Below are 20,953 nucleotides of genomic sequence, written 5' to 3'. Positions count from 1 at the left end.
TTGTAAAGGCGAGCAGGGGTTGGGGCTGCTCGCCAGAACAGAGGCGAACCAGTGGCGAATGATGAGGCTTCGGGACCTTTTCTCGAAAGTGCGGAAGCGGGGCAGGCGTTCTTTCTTGTCGGTTTTTGATCTAGCAGTGGGTCGGCTGGGCGTGCTGGTGCCCTCGCCGATGCGAGGCGGTCGTGTGTTGGGTATTCCCAACAAAAAAAATCGCCCATGCTGCGCTTCGTGCGGACGTGGCAGAGAGCAGCGTGACGCTCGGCTAGAGGACGGCGAGTGCTAGAGAAGATTTCCTTGGGGCCGACGGGTGCGTCGTCGTGAAGGGCGTGGGCGAGTTCGTGTGAAGGAACGTGTATATCCGTGTGATGGGCAGTAGTGCCAACGATCTTGGATAGATCTATACTCGCTTCTTCGTAGGCTCCAGGATATCTTTTTCATTCCCTTTCCTTTTCCTCCCTTTACTTTTGCAGCTCGCACGTCTCTTCTCAGTGGACGGACTCTGCTGCCGGTTTGTCTTTCTCGTTTGCCCGGTGCGTGCCTGCAGTAGCTTCGTCTTTGCTTGCTCCAGCCTGGACACCAGCGGTCAATCCCCAGCCCGTTGCAGCTTGCTGGCCTCTTGTCTGTTCGCCCTCCGCGTCTCCCGTCGGCCGCGTTATTAAGCTGCTCGGAGCAGATACGCCAGGCTGCGCTCGGTGTTGCTGCAGACATTAGCGTGTGATTGGCTGCCAGCTTTGCTGCGAGATTCCCACCGCCGCCTGTCTGTCTGTCATCGTGCGTCATTCAGGCGTCTGCTTTCGCTTTTTTGGCCAAAGCAAGTTTGTCGGCGTCCAAGATCGTGGGTGGGCCTGAAAGCAAAGAGAATTATTTGGGAAAAATACGTCTGTGAGTACGCAGAGGAGTACACCGCAATTAACCGCAGGGACGACCACACAAATACAAACACGCAAACATAAGACACACACACATACATACGCAGGCTTGTTTCTACACAGCCAATAGAAGCCATCGCGTTGCTGTTGCTGCTGTGAGTTGGGGTGCTTCGCTGGCCACCTTCGTCATCGTCGTCATCGCGGCAGCAAAAAAAGTTGCTGCACTTTCTTCTCTTTGTCGCCTCGCCGGCTTTCCGACATACAAGCTCCGGCGCTGCATCCCGCATTGACACAGGCGCGATTGCTTCGAAAGGTGTGAATCTTTTTGAAGCAATTGAATCGATCGATTTGAGCCTCAGCCGACGAAGTCACCGTGGACGACGCCTTGTTGGGTCGCTCTTCGCGCGTCGCGTGTCCAACTTTTTCCCTTTCCGCCTCGGAACTCTCCATCTTGGTCTTCTTCACCCTCGACACACCCGCGGCCAGCAAACACACGCCGCTTTTGAGTCCAAGGCGTGCCGCCCCCCAATAGCCACTACGACGTCCTGTCAATTGGACGTGCGCCGTTGTTTCGCAACAGCCCTCTTCTTCGAATTGACGGTTGCTTGCCACCGTCAACAGCATACCCAACGAGAGCGCAGCTGTATCAGGAGATAAGACAACTCTCCAAGATGGCTCCCTCGATCCAGTTCCGCATGCCTCCAGGCTGGTTCTTTAAGTTCCCGCCGGACGAGCAGCCACTGGCCCTTCCTCCGCCGACCGAGTCTCGTACCTTCGCGGCACCCTTTGCCATTCCCTCGCATATCTACACCGGCGCGCTGGACCACAGGGTGCCTATAACTATCGCCGCCCTCTATGCAACAACCGTCATTGCCTGGAACCGCATCAATCGTAGCCGAGGATTCAAGCCTTACGGCTTCAGCCAGACAGCCTCATTCAAGACCTTCGTCATCGCACACAACGTCTTCCTCGCCGTGTTCTCCGCTTTCACGTTCTTCGGTATGCTGAGGGCGCTGGCACACACTTGGCCAGGCCGCGAGCATCATCTGTTTGGGAAGTTCTGGCCCGGCCTGCGGACGTCGAACGGGTTGGCTGGTGCTGCAGACGCTCTGTGCCACCTCCACGGCCCACGAGGCTTTGGAAGCTACGTCGCCTTTAGCCCAGATGCAAGCACCTGGGTTGCAAAGGATAGTCTGGTGTCGCTTTCGGCTGCGGGCCTTCCGAACGACAGCGATGTTGGCCGCCTGTGGAATGAAGGCCTTGCCTTCTGGGGCTGGTGGTTCTATCTCAGCAAGTTCTACGAGGTTTTCGACACCTTCATCATCCTGGCCAAGGGCAAACGCAGCAGCACCTTACAGACGTACCACCACACAGGCGCCATGATGTGCATGTGGGCTGGCATCCGCTACATGAGTCCACCCATTTGGATGTTCTGCTTTCTCAACTCGGGCATCCACACCATGATGTACATCTACTATACCCTATCCGCGCTTTCGATCAAGGTTCCGCAACGCATCAAGCGTACCCTGACCACTTGTCAGATCTTGCAGTTCCTTATCGGCATCACCTTTGCGGGAATGCATCTCTTTGTTACATACGATGTGCCACTGTCGAAGGCTGGTGCAGTCTCCAAAACCCTGTCTGCGGCTGCTTCTTCCGTCGCGTCGGGTGTTTCCGCCGCAGCGGCATCCGTGACCGCATCTTCTGGCGTAGCAGGTTGGCTCAAGCAGGCCGCCCTTCGTGCCGCGGGTGAGGAGGGACTTGCTGAGAATGTGGTGCGACCACCGGTAGACGTGTCGCCCAGCGCGGCAGTCGCAAAGCGTTCGAGCAGTGCGTCGACGACCTGGGAAACAGTACCGTGCATTGATACCTCAGGCCAGGCATTTGCTATCTGGCTCAATCTCCTCTACCTCGCTCCACTTACGGGTTTATTCGTCCGCTTCTTCGTCAAGTCATACACTCGCCGTGGTATGGCCTCGCGGAATCAACCGAGCAAGGGACAAACCGTCAAAGCAATTCAAGACGCCGCTAAGGGCACCGGGCGTGAAGTTGAGTCCCTGGGTAAAGCAGCGGAAGCCGGCGCAGAGGATATGTCCAAGAAGATGGTGAACGGGAAAAGCAAAGCGAGTGGCAAAGTAAACGGCAGCGCCAACGGTACCCCGCGATCGCAGCGGAAAGTCAGCGATAGCATAAACAAGGCGTGGGAGCGATTTGAAAAGGGAGACGAAGAATCACCTGTGACGACGCCGGACGCAAAAAGCAAGAAGCTGAGAAAGAAGCCGAGCGAGGGCCACAGCAAGCTGAGGAGTTTGTTTGAAGATCCGAGCGTTGCGGAGAAATCGAAGAGCCCTTCCATGGAGAGAGGCCGTTCGCCTAGTGACGCCGAGAGTGTGACGTCAATTGTGCTCGATCAGCCTCTTGCCGAGGAGAAAGCTGAAGAGAAGACGGAAGAGAAAACGCAAAAGTCCGAAACGTCTGAAATGAGGACCGAAGAAAACGCTGAGGAAGCGTCTATTTCTTCTGCGGAAACGCATGGCGGCAACGAGGAACTAAAGCCTGCTTCCGAGCCTCCAGAACTGGATCGGTCGTTCGCAGATGTTGTAAAAGATGTGCATCCTAAACCAGAAGGCGAAGAGCACAGCGAGGAGGCTCAAGAACAAGAACAGCAATCAGGTGATGTGTTGGAGCAGTCTTCCACACCGACGGCAACTGTTGTTTCGCACTCGTCGCGTTCGCTGAGCCCGCAGAAGAGTAAGCTGCCACGGCCCACTAGCAGGGAACCCCAGCGGTCGAGGAGCCCCGTCAAGAAGTCGACAAGCTCGTCGATCCCACGGCTCAGCACAAATGGTACGAAACCTCTGCCTTCATCATCACCTTCGTCATCAATATCTACGTCCTCATCGGCACAAACACTAGTACCCGCAACAAACATGCCTTCGTTATCGAGGACAAGCAGTGGTGCGGGAGAGGTGGCCAAGGACGTAGAGACGAGTTCCTGCGCTTTGACAAATGCCGACCCTTCCAACTCTTCTGCGGCTGCTTCATCTGTTGCAGAAGTAGCATCGTCAGGAGAAGGCGAGGACGTGGAGACACAGTCTCCATCGCACCAAGAAGAAGCAGCGGCCGGAGAAGAAGTCAAACAAAACAATACTAACGTGGAACGTGAACAGGGCAACCAGAGTGCGGATTCGAGTACGAAGATCGAGGAAGAGGTGTCTACGCAGACTTCAGATTCGGAGGAGCGCCCGCAGTCGCGGCATGGTGATGAAGAAATAGATTCGAAGGGTGGTGATGGTGCCTCATAGTGCGGGACTGCGGTGGTGAAACAAGGGTATCATCGTGAGGAGTTTGTTAACGCGTGAACGCAGATGGATTCGATGATTTTGCGTGAATGCATGGAATGGTGGGCTCACTTGGAGACAACGTAGATTTGGGGCCGCCGACGCCTCCTTGCTCGGAGCGCTCTCGGGTCGCAATTCCAGAGAAAAGGGGTGGCATTCGTGCTTTGACTGGGTTGAATTCAATTGTACCGTTCAGCGACGGCGATTGGGGGATTGAAACAATGGATGCCGATATCAACCTTCGCCGATAGGCAGCAAAATCTACGTGTCCTTCTTCAATACTCCCGTTTGCGCGTTGTAGGGGTGTTGTGGACGTTTCATCACATTGTTCTTGCTTCATGTATTTATCTTATACCGTGAATGACTTACGTCTCAGCTCTATCTAATAACGGCTAGAACTTGACAGACATCCTTGGATCGTGACCAACAGCGAAGCCCTGCTAGGACCAGAGTCAATCGTTCTAGATGCTCCCTGCATCTCGGGGCGAAATGCACGTCACCGTTGCGTATATTGGATCACGTTCTGACCCAGATCACTCTCGTCGCTGGCCGCGTGCATAGTAACAACGTCTCGGCTGGATACATACTAAATTCTAGGCATCACGACCTGCTTTTCCGTTCTGTGAGCGTCCTCGGCACGCCACAGACTCGTGACCGTCTTCCACTGCGTGTAAAAGCGGATGCCATCCTTGCCGTAGAAGTTGCTTACGCCCGTCCCGGCGACGGACCTCTTGTTTCCCGTGAAGGAGAACATGGGGAGAGGCACCGGGATGGGCACATTTATGCCGATCTGGCCGGTCTCCAGCGATCGTTGGAAGAGAGTCGCGACAGACCCGGAGTTGGTGAACACCTACGGCTGCGTCAGTGCTTTCCACGAACGCGTGTAGACGAGATGGGGGAGGAGTGAGGGAAGAAGACATACCGCGGCCCCGTTGCCGTATTCGTTGTTGTTGATCAGGTCGACTGCGTCCTGGATCGTGTCGACGCTCAAGCACACCAGCACGGGACCAAAGATCTCCTCGCGGTAGCATCTCATGCTCGGTTTTACGTTCGCTATGATGGTTGGTCCGAGCCAATTCCCGCGCGCGAAGTTCTTGTCGGCAGGCTTCTTGCCACGTCCGTCCAGCACGATGGTGGCGCCCTCGGCCTCCGCGCTCGCAATCAGGTCTTCAGCTCGCTTTTTCGACTCTGGCGATATCAGCGGTCCCAAGTCGGCGTCCTTCTCGAAACCGCCGTTTATCTTCAGCTGACACGCCCTTTCGACCAGCTGTGGAATCCAGCTCTTGGTCTCACCGACGAGGACAAGTGCAGAAAGAGCCATGCAGCGCTGACCGGCAGCTCCAAACGCTGCGCCCACGATCGCCGCCAACGCGTGGTTTTTATTGCAGTCAGGGAGCAGGGCAGCGTGATTCTTAGCCCCGAGGTTGGCCTGCACTCTTTTTCCCTGCGCGGTTCCGCGGGTGTAGACGTATTCGCCGGCTCTATTCGATCCAACGAACGAGACCGCTTTGATAACAGGGTTGTCGAGGATGAAGTTCACCGTGTCGTGTGCACCATGGACGACGTTCAGCACGCCCGGTGGTACCCCCGCTTCCGCGCACAGCTCTGCAATTACCATCGCAGCCCCTGGATCGCGTTCGGAAGGCTTGAGAAGAAGAGTGTTGCCGGTGACCAGAGCCAAGGGCAGTGACCACAGCGGAATCATAGCGGGGAAATTGAACGGGCAAATCGCGGCCGTCACGCCCAAGGGCTCTCGATACGAGCGCGTTTCCATGTCCTTGGACACTTCAATGACCTCGCCCGTAATCTGCGTGGTTATGCCGCACGCGGTTTCGCACACCTGTAGACCGCGTAGGACATCCCCTTTTGCATCGGCAAAAGTTTTCCCCTGCTCCAGGGTGATGACGCGAGCGATGCGATCCATGTTTTCGCGTATCAGATGCGTCAGCTTGAAGATTACTTGCTGCCGTCGCATGATGGAGGTCGCCTTCCAGGCAGGAAACGCATTCTGACAAGAGGCGACAGCTGTCTCGAGCTCGGCCTGGGTAGATTGGGGAACTCTTGTGACAAGATAGTTTGTTGCCGGATCCTTGACCTCAAACCATTCTGTGGCTTGTGAAGGGACAAACCTGTTGTCTATGAAGTTTGTGGTGTCGGTGATACAACGAAGTTTCTCATGGGAACCGTGGCTGGTCGTAGGTGCCACCGCCTTGGAAGTATCCGACGTATTTACCATCTCGCCGGAGCAGTACGCCTGGAGGAAATCGACTGCCACCGAGTCCTAGCGAGTGTTTCTTGAACGAAGACTCAATATTTCACTTCGTCTTGATTTTTTTAGGAGCTATCAAAAATGTATTGTAAAAGCCGGCGTACTCATAGTGCCCATCCGTTGGCGGAAGATATCCTTTCTTATATACATGATCAGATGCCAGATTCAAAGGCATAGATGTGAACAGTCTGGCATGCACAAGATTGGCTTCTGATAGAACACATTCCCCGGCTCCACAAGTACTATACCCGATATGGTAGATTTCTGGCTTTGGATAGTGTTTGGGTTTTGCTTTCAAGACTACATCGGAAGCGAGAGGATACCACGGTCCGGACGAAGTTCGCCCTCTTGGTCACCACGTGGGGCAAAACCGGAGTCGGTCCGAGCGGACCGCTCAGACGATCACATCGGTCGAGGAGATCGTTCGGACGTATCTAACCATCTTAAGGATGTCGATCTTGCCTCGCTGTTCTTGCTCTCTATTTGATGAGAATCGCCAAGGAGTACTCGATGCAACATCCATGGACGCTAAGGTTGCGTCTAGAAACATGAATGAGTATTTAAGGTCTTCAATCAGCTTGCAGAATGATTATATTTGCTTTTCAAGTACATATATCAAAGCCACGTCATTCCTCTAGATATCCTTTCTCAAACACAATCTGCTGCCCAGTACTTAGTTTTCGCAAAGCAAGGTGCGCTTCGGCATTGGATCTTTGTACTTCTTGACAGAATGAGCGGTGGACCGCGACAGATAATTCCCAGCCCTGAGCTGTGGGGACCTGGAACTTTTGTGGACAATGGAGATCCAGATGTTCCCCGCGATTCGCAGCGTGTCTTTGAGCTTCTCGCCCAAACTACTCCAGGCTTCCCTCAGGATCGTCGACTGTGGGATTCCGTCTCCTTTGAAGGAAGTTCTGATCCAATCACCCCGGGCCCACTAAAGGCACCCGTTGTCGCCGCAGCTCTACACGCTATGTGCGGAGTCGTGGCAAAGGAGATATTGGAGGCAAGAGACGGCCCTTATTGCAACCACAATATGATAATCAATACCGATCACGCGGCCTTTTGGCTAGGAACAGTTTCCATCACGAGGCGAAATGGAGTTAGTGTCCCGCAGTTGGCGCGAAGCGGGAAACTTGGAGAGATATTCCCCAAAGACTTGGAGAAGGATACATTCAAGACGCCCCTGAGATTGCGGACCACGGCCTGCTATCCCACGAAGAAAGATGGCATGTGGTTTCAACTTCATGGCTCGCTAGATGCCGATCCCGTTCTGCAAACCATTGGATTGGATCCCAGCACGCGATGCGACAGTCTCGAAGACGCATACAAAATCATTGGCCATCACGTCCGCCAATTCGGACCGGAGGAGTTGGAAATGCTCCATGTTCAAAGAGGTCTTTGCGGCACCATGTGCTACACGCCAAAGGCGTGGAGAGAGACAAAAATGCACAAAGAGATTTCCAAATGCCCCTTAGTGAATTACAAACACGAGGCCTATGTTGCACCAACTCCTGCTGTACCATTCCCTGTCATTGATGGAGACAAGAGGCCTCTAGCGGGGATCAAAGTTGTTGAATTGGTCCGCATCATTGCCGGTCCGGTGATCGGGAATACTCTTGCGTCTCTTGGCGCGGATGTCATTCGCATCAACTGCAGCCGTCTCCCAGACTTCAACGTAAGTTGTTTACCTTTTTTTCGTTCGGCTTCTTTAGCTTTCCACAGCGCCTTTTTCTGATAGTCAAGCGTTATCGGCAAAACTGACCAGAATCGTAGACTCTACAGTTAACGCTAAACGCCGGGGTACGGACAACCGATCTTGATCTGAATAAAGAAGAGGATTTGTCAAAAGTTAAGAAACTCATAGAAGAGGCTGACGTATTTATTCAAGGCTATCGGCCGGGAGCTCTAGAGAAAAAAGGTCTAGGTCTCCACGACGTACTCGAGATGGCAAGCCGTAGAGGCAAAGGCATCGTGTACGTTGAAGAGAACTGCTATGGACCAAAAGGTCCTTTTCAGGATCGGCCTGGCTGGCAACAAGTAGCTGACGCTGCTTCCGGCTGTTCCTACGTCACAGGAAAGTATTTGGGACACACTGATGGAACCTGTATACTTCCAGCTCTGCCTGTGCCTGATATGTTAACAGGTGTTGTTGGTGCTATCGGAACTATGATGGCGCTAAGAGATCGTTCTCGCAACGGTGGCTCGTACCACGTTTTTGCCTCTTTAATGGCCGCTGCTTCTCTTCTTTTGGATCCTGAGGTGGGTTTGTATCCCCCAGAGGTAACACAGAGGTGCGATGCAAGATTTAAATGGGGTCATGTGGACCCACAGTTGTTCGTCCTTGAGCTGCTATCTGTTGTCATCGAAGGTTGGCAAAGAGAGCTTCCTCAATATTTTGGTCCAGATTCTCCTTGGATTACCAAGCTTAATGGTGAATGGGGACAATTTGAGATTTTGAAGCCAGTTCTCCAATTTGTGGATCAAGACCTATCACCCAGGTGGTCAACTGCGCCACTACCCAACTGTCGGTATGAACGGGATGAAATATCTTTTTTGCACTCAAAGCCTCTGATGATAAATGGACATCTGTAATAAAGTGAGGCTCTCCAAAACTAGAGGGTAAAAACTTTTCTGGAAAAGAATGAGGACTATCCTCTCACATACGAGACTTCAATAAATTTAGAGCTTCAATTTACCTAAAGTCTACATTTTCAAACTCACGATTATCATCTAATTCCTGTTTTTCTTCAGTTAATCTGATCCCAATATTTCCTGATATCGCTCGTCTCTACGAATTTGAACGACAAAGAGCGAAATGCCCAGATACGCAGCATTCAAATTCTTCAATTAATCTTTTGACCACCAAAGCGTGAAAATTTTGCAAATAATTCACCTGCTTGACTTACATTCCTTCTATAACCATTATTCGGCGTCTAAAAAGGGAGGTATTCTATCAAAAAAGCTGCAGGATCTATCTTAAATCCGCAAAGATCTAATTAGTACAGCTGAAGACGCTGTTCTCAGTGAGAGCTTGATAACTGTGTGTGATGAACAGAATATGATCTTTTCAATTAAGTAAGTTGTGAAAAAAGATCTCTTCATTTGGGCAATTTGCATAACTTCAAGATAGAGAGAAAATTGAAAGATACGTTTTAATAGATATATAGAGGTATCTCCTTCTAGTTTCTTGACATTGGGCTTTTTGGAACTCGAATTTCACACACCATCGAAATCATCCGTGGACCACAAAGTTATAACAAGGAACCATGACTCTTCACAGTCCGTGACTTCAGGTCACTCAGCACCTTGAAAACGCTGCTGAAGTCACGATTTCCCCATTCATCACTTCCCGCTAAAGGTCTGTAAATCTCTTCACAACGTTTTCCAAGCTCTAGCGGAACGTGTGCATCATGAGCCGCCTGGACGGCCAGGTTGAGGTCTTTGTGGGCTAACTTAGTCACAAAACCTCCTTCGTAATGCCGGTGGGATGGCGGTGACGTGGAGCCAACTTTTACCAATGGATCTGGGTGATTTATCTGTTCAATCTGATCAACGTGTGTTCTCGCAGAATAGGTTGATCATGTACTATGACATCACTTTCGGAAGACCCAAAAAGAAATCTCATACCTCACTTGACCAACAACGTCCTGTCGAGTTGTTGATAATGTCAGCAAGGACCTGTGGCTTAACCCCAAGTGATGTGCCCAGGAGCGTTGCTTCACTGTTTGCAATCAGTCGTTGAATTTTCAAATTAGGCAGACAAGCAGCGGGACGCTTACCTTAGACCAAGCATTGTGATGCCAAGAAGTAAACTATAGATTATTAAGATTACAATACTCGAAAGCTGCGAAATCTGAAGCTTACTTGTTGGAAATTTTGGCAGCAAGACCAGTTCCTAAATCACCGCAATGCGTAACTTTTCGTGCCATTGGCGAAAGAACTGGAACGGCTTTTTGATAAGACTTCGCGTCGCCACCTACCATTATAGCCAAAGTTCCGTCTCTTGCTCCAACCACGCCTAAGAAAAGTCAGCTTGGTGCGCAAAATGCCGTTGAAGGATATCTCACCCCCTGAAACAGGAGCGTCCATCATGTCAGCTCCCACCTCACGCATCTTCAACGCTATCGACTTGCTAACGCTTTGCTCGATGGTAGACTGGTCCAGGCACAGGGTTCGTTTTTTCTCTTGATCATCAAGTGTTTTCAGTGCGTCCAAGACCCCGTTTTTCCCAGTATATACCTCTTGAACGTGTGCTGACGTTGGGACCATGCTAATGATATATGAGGCATTGGTAGCAACTTCTGCAGGGGCTAGTAGTTTAAATTAATACCAAAAGACATAAATGATGTCAAATTACTGACAAGAGCATTTCAAGATATGAGCCATGGGATTTTCAGTCTTGTGTCTTTGAATTACATCGACCATGACCTTCTCATTGACATCGAAAATGGCAAAACTCTTAAACGGGCCACGATTTCGCATAGAACTTTTGACAAGGTTGTTAAACTGAGCATTTTTAGCATTTTTTCATAACTTCGATATGCCCGAATAGGTCTCTCACCATATGATTCCCCATTGCCCCTAGCCCAATGAATCCAATCGTGCTTGCCCTGTCGAACAACATTTTGCAGATCTTTTTGTTGGTTTGAACGGTTTAAAGGAGCTTCTATGTGCTGATTCTGCTAGTGTGAAGTTCGACCTTTATGTAGCCTGCTCATGACAGACTAATGCCGTGCTCTCATCCCCCCTTTTTGGCTATAGCACTAGCAGTATTCACCTGTTACCCCGAACATTGTCCGAACGTCCCCAATATCGGAATAGCTGTTCTAAAATCTAAGTACCCACTCTACTTTGCACTCTGTAGACTGGCTTGGCAACATCGAATGCTAGTAGCGTCCGCTAGGATGAATGCAGACGGATATCATGTCTTGGACTGAGTGTCGGACCGTTCGTACCGGACGGTCCGTCCGGCGCTCTTCCCACTCGATCACCTCCAAGAGCTCCTGCAGGCCTTTCGATCTCCGCAATTTTTTGCGGGGTACCACTAAGTTCCCCATGGGCAAACCAGACCTCTTTGGGATGGGATCATTTGCTTGAATATTGCTTCATCAAGGCATCGCTCCATGCTCATTTCTAGTTGCATATAAAACCCGAGATTCTCCTTCATGTACAAAAACTCTTTTTTGTCAGTATGGTTGCCAAAAATCATTTTAACTACTCGCATGCCATTTTCAATTCAAAGAATGATGAGCTCTATTGGATATAAGGAAGAGAAGGAAAAGGCAGCCGTGACTCAGGCTGAGAACATAGACGGTCAATGTCTCAACAATGAGGTCAACATCAGTCAAAACTCGATGGACCATACTCACCGAGGTTTGACGAACAGACATTTGCAGTTTATAGGTATGAAGTTCAATTTAATCTCTCGAGGTATTCAATTAACAACTTTCAAGCGATTGGAGGAACGATTGTAAATATCTGGCTTCCCATGAAGGCAGATGCTGTTCTAACGAAAATATTAGGGCACAGCACTCTTTGTTTCTATTGGAGGCAGTCTTGTAAAAGCAGGTCCCGCAAGCCTTCTCCTTGCGTGAGTTCCCTTGCTTGCACGCTCTCTAACCTTATTGACAATGGCTAGTTTCATATTGTACTCGACCGTTGTACTCTCTGTCAATAGCTGCCTTGGTAAGACCTCGCTTCTTCCAGGATAGTTCCAGGCCCGAGGTAACAATTCTCTAACATTCTATACAGCGGAGATGGTTACGTACCTTCCTATATCATCTTCTTTCATTCGTTTTGCGGGAAGATGGGTCGACGATGCTTTTGGCTTCGCTGTTGGTTACAATTTTTTCATCTATGAGGCCGGTACGTCCTTTCTCCTTTCTAAGTCTTGGCTTGCCAGTTGATGCTTCGACTTCATGCTTACTGTTGCTAGTATTGATACCATTTGAGATGACGGCTTTTGCGATTCTTCTTACCTTCTGGACCGATCAGATACCTGTTGCAGCTACTGTTGCATTCTTAATAGTTCTCTACGCCTTTCTCAACTTTTTCGCCGTATCATACTACGGTGAGGCTGAATTTTGGCTGGCATGCGGTAAAGTGTTCTTGATTATTGGTTCGTTGAAATCATGTCTCTACCATCTTTATCCAGGGCTAATTTCTGGAAGGATTGGCACTTTTTACATTTTTCACAATGATAGGCGTCAATCCTCAAAGGACCGCATATGGCTTTCGATACTGGAGGGACCCTGGACCTTTCGCGTCATACCTCGAGCCTGGTAGCACCGGTCGTCTGATTGGTTTCTTGATGGCCGTCATTCAAGCCGGATTCACCATTGCAGGTCCTGAATATATCTCTATGGCTGCCGGCGAAGTAAAGAATCCTCGAACATCTTTACCTCTTGCTTACCGTACAATGAGGTACAGATTCGCAGCTTTTTTCATAGGAGGCGCGCTATGCGTAGGAATTATTTGTCCTTACAATGACCCGACGCTTGTAGCTATCAACCTTGGAACAAAGGAAGGTGGCGGTACTGGTGCTGCATCACCATATGTGATAGGCATGAATAGGCTGAACATTCCGGTACTCCCTCACATCACGAATGCCTTAATTTTGACATCAATCTTATCCGCAGGAAATTCATATGTCTACTGTTCTAGTAGAAGTCTGTTTGGCTTGGCTTTGGACGGCAAAGCTCCCAAGATTTTTACTAGATGCACAAGCGCCGGAGTGCCCATTTACTGTGTATTCATGAGCTTGGGAATTTCCTGCCTTGCATTTCTCCAAGTGAGCAATTCATCATCTGTCGTTCTGAGCTGGTGAGTACCCAACTCATGAAGTTGGAAGATGGTTTTGAAGATGTGTATTCACAACACCTCAGGTTCTTCAACCTTATTACGGCTTCCCAACTCATCAACTTCGCCTGCGCTTGTGTCACTTACATGTTCTTCCGTCGAGCTTTCTTGGCTCAAGGGTTCTCTCGAGACAATCTACCGTACAAATCTCATTGGCAACCATTTCTTGCTTGGTATGGCTTTTTCGGCTGCTGCTTAGTGATGCTGTTGAACGGATTCTATCTCTTTATCAGCGGCTCCTGGAATACGAAATCCTTCTTTTTCTGTTATTCCATGTATGTACTTTCATGGAGTTCGGATATGGCCGTTAACTAACAATGTCAAACAGGATCGCGGTTTTCCCTATCCTGTTCTTTGGGCGGAAATGGTGGAGTCGAACGTCATTGGTTAAGTCCACAGAGGCCGACCTAGTGTCGGGGCTAGAAGAGATCGAATCTTATGAGCGCACACATCCTATAGAAAAGCCTAAATCCACCATATGGAGAATCTGCTCGAAGATTATAGGATTCTAGGAAAGTCGTTGGCGTGTTCTTCATGTCCTTCGTAACGTAAATCGAGAAAGAAAATTGAAGATGGACAGACAATATCTCAAGTCCTTACAGAGTGCTATTTTAGTAGTATGAATATGTATAAGTCGAGTTAGTCTACTTTTGGGTCGAATGAAAAGATTGTGCCGATGAAAGGGTCTGATGCATTTCAAATCAGGTCCGAGCGGACCGCAGTGGGGCAGAGGTTATATTGTGCGCGGCACGAGAGTCTGATACTGCAAATCATTTATCTTTACCTAAGAAACTTCCATTCACTAGAAGACACCAATATCATATAAAATCAACATTTGAACAGCATGGCGTTGAAAACGGAGAGGCAGGCAATAGTGATTCGGTCTGTCGAAGGACGCCCGGGCGAAGTTTACTATCCTCTCGAGAAGAAAACGTACATTGAAACGGAACCAAAAGACGACGAACTAATCGTGGAGCTCTCCGCAGTTGCGTTGAATCACAGAGATTTGTTTATTCGCCAGCATCTTTACCCCGGGACTACCTTCGGTGTGCCATTATTGTCTGACGGCTGTGGCAAAGTAATTCTCACCGGAAAGTCTCCAGCTGCGGCGGCTTTTCTCCACAAGCGAGTAATTATCAATCCTGGATGTGGTTGGGAGAAAGCTACAGAGGGTCCAGAAGATCAGTCTGGATACAAAATTCTAGGAGGTACCAAGCTCAATCCCAAAGGCACATTCGCGGAAACTATATGCGTGAAGTGGAGTGACGTTGAAGAAGCTCCAAAGCATCTTTCCGATATCGAAGCAGCTGCTCTCCCGCTTACTGGACTGACTGCCTGGCGTGCTCTCTTTACGAAAAGCGGAAATGCCGTGGCAAATCGAAACATCCTTGTCACGGGTATTGGTGGTGGTGTGGCTCTGATGGTTCTTGCGTATAGTGTGGCTATGGGAATCAACGTCTACGTTACAAGTAGCGACGAACAAAAATTAGACAAAGCTAAGAAGCTTGGGGCTCGTGCAGGAGCCAATTATAAAACACAAGGATGGGAGAAAGAGCTCATCTCTCAACTCCCATCGGAAAGACAGTATTTTGATGCCATTATTGATGGTGCCGGAGGTTCGATCGTGCACAGTGCCGTCAAACTTCTCAAGGTCAGTGCCTCTGCAACTGAATGCATCGGGGTTTAAATTTGTGCTAATGTATAAACCAGCAAGGTGGAGTCATTGTATCATACGGAATGACAACCGGCCCATCGCTATCATTCTCCATGAGTGCGGTACTAAAGAACATTGATCTTCGAGGGTCGACAATGGGATCACGCGAAGAATTTCGCCAGATGGTCGCCTTCGTCAATGAACGTAGGATATATCCAGTTATTTCCCGCGTGGTAAAAGGGATAGACAATATGCACGAAATCGAAGGTCTTTTTGAAGAGATGAAGAAAGGGGCACAGTTTGGCAAACTGGTAATTCATATTCGTGAGAGCGATGATGAGTCATCGCGAGGTTCTGGGAAAGCAGAAGTCAGACTATAGCATGCGGTAAAGACAATCAAGTAACTTGTTCGTACAGATTTCATTAGAGAAACGAAGAAATCCTTGTCAAATACGTTCATAACGAAAGGGGCAGCATGAGAATGTGGACTATGTGATCAAGCAGATTAGCCCAACTAGCTTCAAGAGTAACAAACCTCCTACGTCTGATCAATCGTAACAATTGTAATTGAAAGTCGTTGGTGCTTTCGGTCCGCTCGGACCGAAAGAAACCTAAAGTCATTGCCAAGACGTTGGCTCAGAACTTTGAGTTCCACAAACTTGTAAATGAGCTTGAACTCGGTAAGTGTTGGACACCTTGAGGATTTATGAGCCTGTTTTGGACAATGTTGCCGCATATATGGAGATGGATAGTAATTAGAACCACTAGCATCGCCCCTCAGCGTGTGCTGTACTGCAAGTTGACGCGATCGGGGTTTCTACACTTTGTTGGCAGATTTGACGTCTTTAAAAGAGCATGTTCGCATGTAGAAATAGCCTGCTCATTCGCCTTGACTAAGAACTTGATTTTTCTCGACTCTATCCAAGAACCACACTGGCCTGCGAGGGAAATGGAGCTGGACACCGAAGCCTCAACGTCCAACACAGTGCGTCCTGTCATTCTCTCTGGACGAGATATAGATGCGCTGGCCGAAGAAACTTTTGCGCTCGCCAATGTCAATTGGAAGACTCTTTTTTCCACTGGAAAGACACCCACAGATTCATTGTGTACAGGCATTGCCGTCTGCCCTCCCAAGACAGGTCATCTATGTGCTCATAGACACGCCCAGGCTGAGGTCTACTACATCTTAGAAGGCCGTGGTACTGTCAAAATCGATGGTGTTGAGAGCAATGTCGAAGCCGGCACCGTTGTCTTCATACCTGGAAATGCGGAGCACGCCATCTGGAATGTCAATGACGATAACTTACGATGGTTTTATGTGTTCCCAACGGATGCTTTTGAAAACGTGGTTTATCGCTTTTCTTGAATAGGAGGATGGTCGAAACGATTCTTTTATGCATCAACAAACCCTCTAGGAGCTTTATGTTATGTAGACCTAAACTTCTAACGAATTGAACAACCACGCTTACGCAAGTGCCACATAACCCATTGTACTCATCCATAGATCACCATCATCGCAATGTCTTGAAAGAATGACAACTTGATAATCATGGCTCCAACTTTTTTCATGTGGCTATCAAAGTCATTTTGCTTACGGGTGACAAGAGGTCGTTGGATCACTGAATTCATTTGCTTTGAACATAGAGAACGATAACAAGCACACGCACGGGTCATGAACAATGAAATCTTGCGTCTTTGGGTAAGAATTAGCTGTGCTTGTTGACTGCGGAGTATCGCCGAGATGACTCCGGCCAACTCTGGGGGAAATGCGGATAAGAGCCCGCCCCCGTCGCGTGAACTTACGAGAGATACACACGTGACCGTTTTCGAACCTAGAAACAACTTCCATTCAGTGCCTTGGGACTCGACGACCAACTCCTTTGACTTTTGCCCTCAACGTTGCATTAAGCTAACCAGCGTTGAGCACACAGGGGATGTTATCATGCAGAGCAGCGTCCGCGTGACTAACTAAGAAGAATGAACAATGACGGCGAGGTCACCTACTTACCAATTCATCGAATTGCTCAGGCTTGCGTTGCGTGCAGGTCAGTTTTCTCGTTGCTCGTTCTTCTGTTTCTGGGATTAACATAATAATCTTGAGGCGTAAAAAAACTAGATGCACGGGCGGGCGACCAGCTTGCACGCAATGTCGACGTTTAAGACAAGGTTAGCCACCACTTAGTTGATTATGAACAAGTGTAACGGGAAATCTAGAGTGTGTCTATTCCGACTCCCAAAATGATGGAAAAAGCAAATCGCAAAACCAACAGGGTGATCGATCTGAGGAGTTGTCCAGAAATGCACGTGTACGTTTTACCTCATGCATGGGGATAATCAATAACTATGTGACTAATACGCAAAGCTCACAGGACGCGATCATGGAGAGATTGGACTCAATAGAGGAGAAATTGCAATCTTTTTCTGCGCAATTAGAAAGGTCGGACTTCTCTCTCACTGCTCACTACTTGATTTTGGCGTCTTACATAGGCTGTAGGATATCCAACGCTCTGTCCTCGTCATCACGAGTGACACAACAGGCATTCGAGGATCCAGAGCGTGGGCAGCGACGCAGCAAAAGAAGACGCCTTTCAGGATCTTTTAACGACCGAAATGCTGATGGCGAAGCCGAAGTATTATCACCTGGCCCTGAGGGATATTCCATCTCCCAGGATGTGCTGACGGCTGTTATTGATGCCTACTTCACTTGCGCGCAGAACCAGCCCTATTCATTCTTTCACGAGGGCAACTTCCGGCGGCGGCTAGCCCAAAATGAACTTGCCGATCATCTGGTGCTTGCCGTTGTTGCCAGTGCTGTTCGATTTTGCCATCACCCTCGACTTCCAGCCGACACCCATGAAATCGCCGTTAGCTACGCCAACAAGTCGTGGAAATCCGTGGTTTCCAACTGCTTTGGTAATAGCAAATCATCTAATGTCTCAATCGTGCAAACTATTGCCTTATTAGCATTATTTGATTTTACAGGTTAGCAGCCCGAGAATTTGTTCATCACAATCACTGAAATTTCTCCAGCTGGCAAATCCAGACACGGCGCTGCTTGGGTCAAAATCGGAATGGCTGTCCGGATTGCCCAAGATCTGGGGCTTATGCTTGAGCCTCCTGCGCATCTGCCATATGCTGATCAAGAAGAGCGAAGAAGGGTCTTTTGGTCAGTCTACTTGCTGGACAGACTTGTTTCGTGCGGTCGTGGTCGACCTCCCGCAATCGTCGATGCTTGTTGCCAATTGCAACTGCCATGTGATGAACAAATGTGGAGAGATGGCCTGTGGCAACAAACATTGACTCTTGATGAGCTTGCCAATCGCACTTCACGAAATTCTCAGCGTCAAGGTTGCTTCGCTCATGTCATTGTGATGGCTTACACTGTCGGTCGTACAGCACAATACATGCTGCAGGAGTTCAACATTCGAAGTCGATATCCTCCATGGGATCCCGCATCTGATTTCGCTGCTATTGAAGCCGATTTAATTCATCTAGAATGTCGATTGGAACTGGACCGACCGCTTTCCGAAGTATTAGCGCCTCATATATCACCTGAAGGACGAGTTGATTACCAAAGTACAGGCCCCATAATATTTGCCAGAGTGCTTTTACATCTTTGCTACTGCATGCTTACCCATCCATTCCTCCTCCGACGCCGACTTGAAATGGGGAACATTTCAGCACCATCGAGCTTTCTGGCCCGTATGTTTGATACTGGCTGGCGGCATGCGCAGAGTATGGTGGAACTTTTCAAGGAAGCGAACGAAAATATGTGCACATTCCGCTCTTCTTTCAGTGGCTACTGTATCCTAATTGCTGGCTCTATCGCTGCGCTTTATGCTCACAACGAAGATTCTTCGGTTCGCCTCAAAGCTTCAAACTTGTTGCAGGAGGCAATCTTATACTTGCAAGACACTGGCAGATACTGGCGCAATGTTTCTACTATGGTAAGCTGTTAGAGTGGCAGGTGTCGTTCTCTCTTTGCTATGGCTGCTAACTGTTCGAAGGCTCTGATTCTCCAGCAAGCTGCCGAGAATACTCTTATGTATAGTCAGCTAGCAATACCGCGGTCACAGATCGCCCCCCTTTCTACAGAATACGCCAATGCTATTTGGTCACTTGTCGACTATAGTACGATATCGAATGAAACTTCGATCAATTTGGCTGCAAATCAATCACCGAGTTCTAATTTATGGTTCGAATCGTGGTTTGAACTTTTTGGGATGCAATATAGTACGGAAGAGTTTGGCTCGGATGGCAACGATTTAAACAGCGCAAGCGTGTCCCAGAGCGGAAATTTAAATATTCTGTGAACTGTTGTAATTATTCAGATGATCTTCTTACCAGCAATTAGGGTGCTTTGCATTCTGAGAACGAGATGAAGATTCCATCTATTCTAGCCCATTTTAATCCCCTAGTAGGAGTACCAAAGGCAATCGATCATGATGAGCAAGAGCTTCGAATATTTCTGGTATGGATTGCCTACCCCTTTGCACCTATCAAAAGGAAAAACCTGGAATCAATGTTTTTCATATTCTCCGATAATTCACGTTTCGCTGAAGGAATAAAAGCAGAAAGTCGCGCAAGTTCCACAAAGAGCAGCAGAAAATGCCTTTCCTGCTCTCATTCCGTTTAAAGACGCCGGGTCACCTCTCTAAACTTAGCCTGCATACGCAGGAACTTCATTTGCATTCACCCTGACGGAATTCTGCACAACCGTTGCTATTTCAAGTAAGAAAGCCCTACTTATTTTTCCAGATGCATTGATTAGTGCACTCCCGAGCGCTTGTGGCTTTTAATGTGGTTATGAGAAGCAATCCGGTCAAAATATCAGCGACGTACTGTGCAGGACGTGACGTGGACGTTAACAGTGAGACACGGCCAAGCCGTGTCTGCACCCACCACAGAGAAAAATATAGCAGGCATACCTATTTCGGATGTTTAAAATTTTGCAAATTCATTATATTTGCGTCGCACCGGAAGCGAAGTATTTCGTCCTAACAGGAATGGGAACTGCCATGCTCTTACAGGCCAAACGCAGAGAGATCTGCCCAATGTATGCCGTAAAGCAGATTGACACCTTGTTGATAAGTCTTGAGACAAAATTTGCCTATATATAATCAACCCATGTCGCTGGTGTCATCAGATAAGAGTACATGTTTGACATCCAATGCACTGAAAAAAAAATCCTGTGGGAAGGAAACTCACATGGTATTAATTGGTGACATTCCGTAGTTCTCTTGAAGGCAACAATGTTGCAAAGAGTTGAGAGGATCCAAAGACTTACACCCATACAATTCCCAAGAGCTGTAAAGAATAATATATCTATGAGTCCAACAGTAAGTCTTACGTTTCGAATTCGATGGCCTGATCATTCAGGCATATGTAGTGTTTTTGTTAAGGTAAAACTCATACCCAAAGACAATGACGATGAAGAGAAGAGCACACTATTAGGAGATATCCAAGCACTAGACCAACCCACGTTGTTGCGTTCAGTCAGCTCAAAGAGCAAAGCGAACAGGGCTCCTGTTAGTAGACATCTGCCGATCCAGTCGACGGATTTGACTAAAGAGAGTTCGGCGGTTTTTATATCGTTTTCCAAGTATGGTGTAGATATAATGCTTGCAATTGGACAATTGATGAAAGGCCAACGAGAGCCCAGAAGACCACTTTCCAGCTATAGTATTGCGAAACTAGACATTTCAGAAGGCAGCAGAATATACTTTCACTAGACACTGAAAACTAAAGAGCTTAAAGCCATTTCTTTAAAAGAAAAAATGATTTGATAGAAGACAGCGACATTGCCAGTAAGCACAAATCTCGCAACGTGAGTGTGACAGCAGCTAGTTTTGAGAGAGCTTTTGCAGATTTAAGGAAAGACGGTGTTCAATGCTGGAATTGCGACAAAGACCCAATTTTCTCTATGCATGGAGTCTGTTTTGCTTCATATGCAAATGCT

General features: G+C 48.6%; 8 protein-coding genes across 10 annotated transcripts; 6 read left to right on the top strand and 2 right to left on the bottom strand.

The window, feature by feature from the left end:
• Positions 1-394: 394 nt before the first annotated feature.
• On the top strand, positions 395-4,619 carry PV09_04095. Of its 2 annotated transcripts, XM_016357392.1 has the most exons (2): positions 395-3,716; positions 4,040-4,619. In XM_016357392.1, exons 1-2 carry the CDS (start codon positions 1,541-1,543, stop codon positions 4,132-4,134), a joined length of 2,271 nt encoding a protein of 756 aa, XP_016214796.1. In that variant the 5' UTR covers positions 395-1,540; the 3' UTR covers positions 4,135-4,619. The 2 variants fall into 2 exon arrangements, with proteins under 2 accessions (XP_016214796.1, XP_016214795.1); XM_016357391.1 differs by having other exon boundaries at positions 395-4,619.
• PV09_04094 (methylmalonate-semialdehyde dehydrogenase (acylating)) lies at positions 4,587-6,446 on the bottom strand (the record flags this gene model as incomplete). The annotated part of the gene is made up of 2 exons (XM_016357390.1): positions 4,587-5,060; positions 5,133-6,446. 2 exons carry the CDS (start codon positions 6,444-6,446, stop codon positions 4,797-4,799), a joined length of 1,578 nt encoding a protein of 525 aa, XP_016214794.1. The 3' UTR covers positions 4,587-4,796.
• A 645-nt stretch (positions 6,447-7,091) lies between these two features.
• On the top strand, positions 7,092-9,165 carry PV09_04093 (uncharacterized protein). The gene is made up of 2 exons (XM_016357389.1): positions 7,092-8,157; positions 8,256-9,165. The coding sequence occupies exons 1-2, from the start codon at positions 7,210-7,212 to the stop codon at positions 9,072-9,074; spliced, it is 1,767 nt and encodes a 588-aa protein (XP_016214793.1). The 5' UTR covers positions 7,092-7,209; the 3' UTR covers positions 9,075-9,165.
• A 444-nt stretch (positions 9,166-9,609) lies between these two features.
• Positions 9,610-11,217, bottom strand: PV09_04092 (3-hydroxyisobutyrate dehydrogenase). The gene is made up of 7 exons (XM_016357388.1): positions 11,044-11,217; positions 10,844-10,988; positions 10,550-10,792; positions 10,347-10,500; positions 10,262-10,294; positions 10,110-10,203; positions 9,610-10,018 (listed from the first exon to the last, which is right to left on the bottom strand). The coding sequence occupies exons 1-7, from the start codon at positions 11,104-11,106 to the stop codon at positions 9,734-9,736; spliced, it is 1,017 nt and encodes a 338-aa protein (XP_016214792.1). The 5' UTR covers positions 11,107-11,217; the 3' UTR covers positions 9,610-9,733.
• Positions 11,218-11,728: 511 nt separating this feature from the next.
• PV09_04091 (uncharacterized protein) lies at positions 11,729-13,852 on the top strand (the record flags this gene model as incomplete). Its single annotated transcript, XM_016357387.1, has 9 exons — positions 11,729-11,885; positions 11,936-11,952; positions 12,005-12,072; positions 12,121-12,167; positions 12,234-12,347; positions 12,418-12,600; positions 12,653-13,304; positions 13,367-13,615; positions 13,669-13,852. 9 exons carry the CDS (start codon positions 11,729-11,731, stop codon positions 13,850-13,852), a joined length of 1,671 nt encoding a protein of 556 aa, XP_016214791.1.
• A 221-nt stretch (positions 13,853-14,073) lies between these two features.
• PV09_04090 (uncharacterized protein) lies at positions 14,074-15,519 on the top strand. The gene is made up of 2 exons (XM_016357386.1): positions 14,074-14,991; positions 15,051-15,519. Exons 1-2 carry the CDS (start codon positions 14,185-14,187, stop codon positions 15,372-15,374), a joined length of 1,131 nt encoding a protein of 376 aa, XP_016214790.1. The 5' UTR covers positions 14,074-14,184; the 3' UTR covers positions 15,375-15,519.
• Positions 15,520-15,943: 424 nt separating this feature from the next.
• Positions 15,944-16,360, top strand: PV09_04089 (uncharacterized protein; the record flags this gene model as incomplete). The annotated part of the gene is made up of 1 exon (XM_016357385.1): positions 15,944-16,360. One exon carries the CDS (start codon positions 15,944-15,946, stop codon positions 16,358-16,360), a length of 417 nt encoding a protein of 138 aa, XP_016214789.1.
• A 496-nt stretch (positions 16,361-16,856) lies between these two features.
• On the top strand, positions 16,857-19,444 carry PV09_04088. Of its 2 annotated transcripts, XM_016357383.1 has the most exons (7): positions 16,857-17,039; positions 17,096-17,160; positions 17,209-17,300; positions 17,364-17,431; positions 17,489-17,976; positions 18,025-18,941; positions 19,002-19,444. In XM_016357383.1, the coding sequence occupies exons 1-7, from the start codon at positions 16,972-16,974 to the stop codon at positions 19,305-19,307; spliced, it is 2,004 nt and encodes a 667-aa protein (XP_016214787.1). In that variant the 5' UTR covers positions 16,857-16,971; the 3' UTR covers positions 19,308-19,444. The 2 variants fall into 2 exon arrangements, with proteins under 2 accessions (XP_016214787.1, XP_016214788.1); XM_016357384.1 differs by lacking the exons at positions 16,857-17,039; positions 17,096-17,160; positions 17,209-17,300 and having other exon boundaries at positions 17,321-17,431.
• The last annotated feature ends 1,509 nt before the right edge of the window (positions 19,445-20,953 follow it).

Source organism: Verruconis gallopava (genome assembly GCF_000836295.1).
Source record: "Verruconis gallopava strain CBS 43764 unplaced genomic scaffold supercont1.11, whole genome shotgun sequence".
In the NCBI taxonomy this organism is placed as follows: Eukaryota; Fungi; Ascomycota; class Dothideomycetes; order Venturiales; family Sympoventuriaceae; genus Verruconis; species Verruconis gallopava.
The sequence above is the reverse complement of the archived record's forward strand: the minus strand, read 5'-3'. Positions and strand labels throughout refer to the sequence as shown.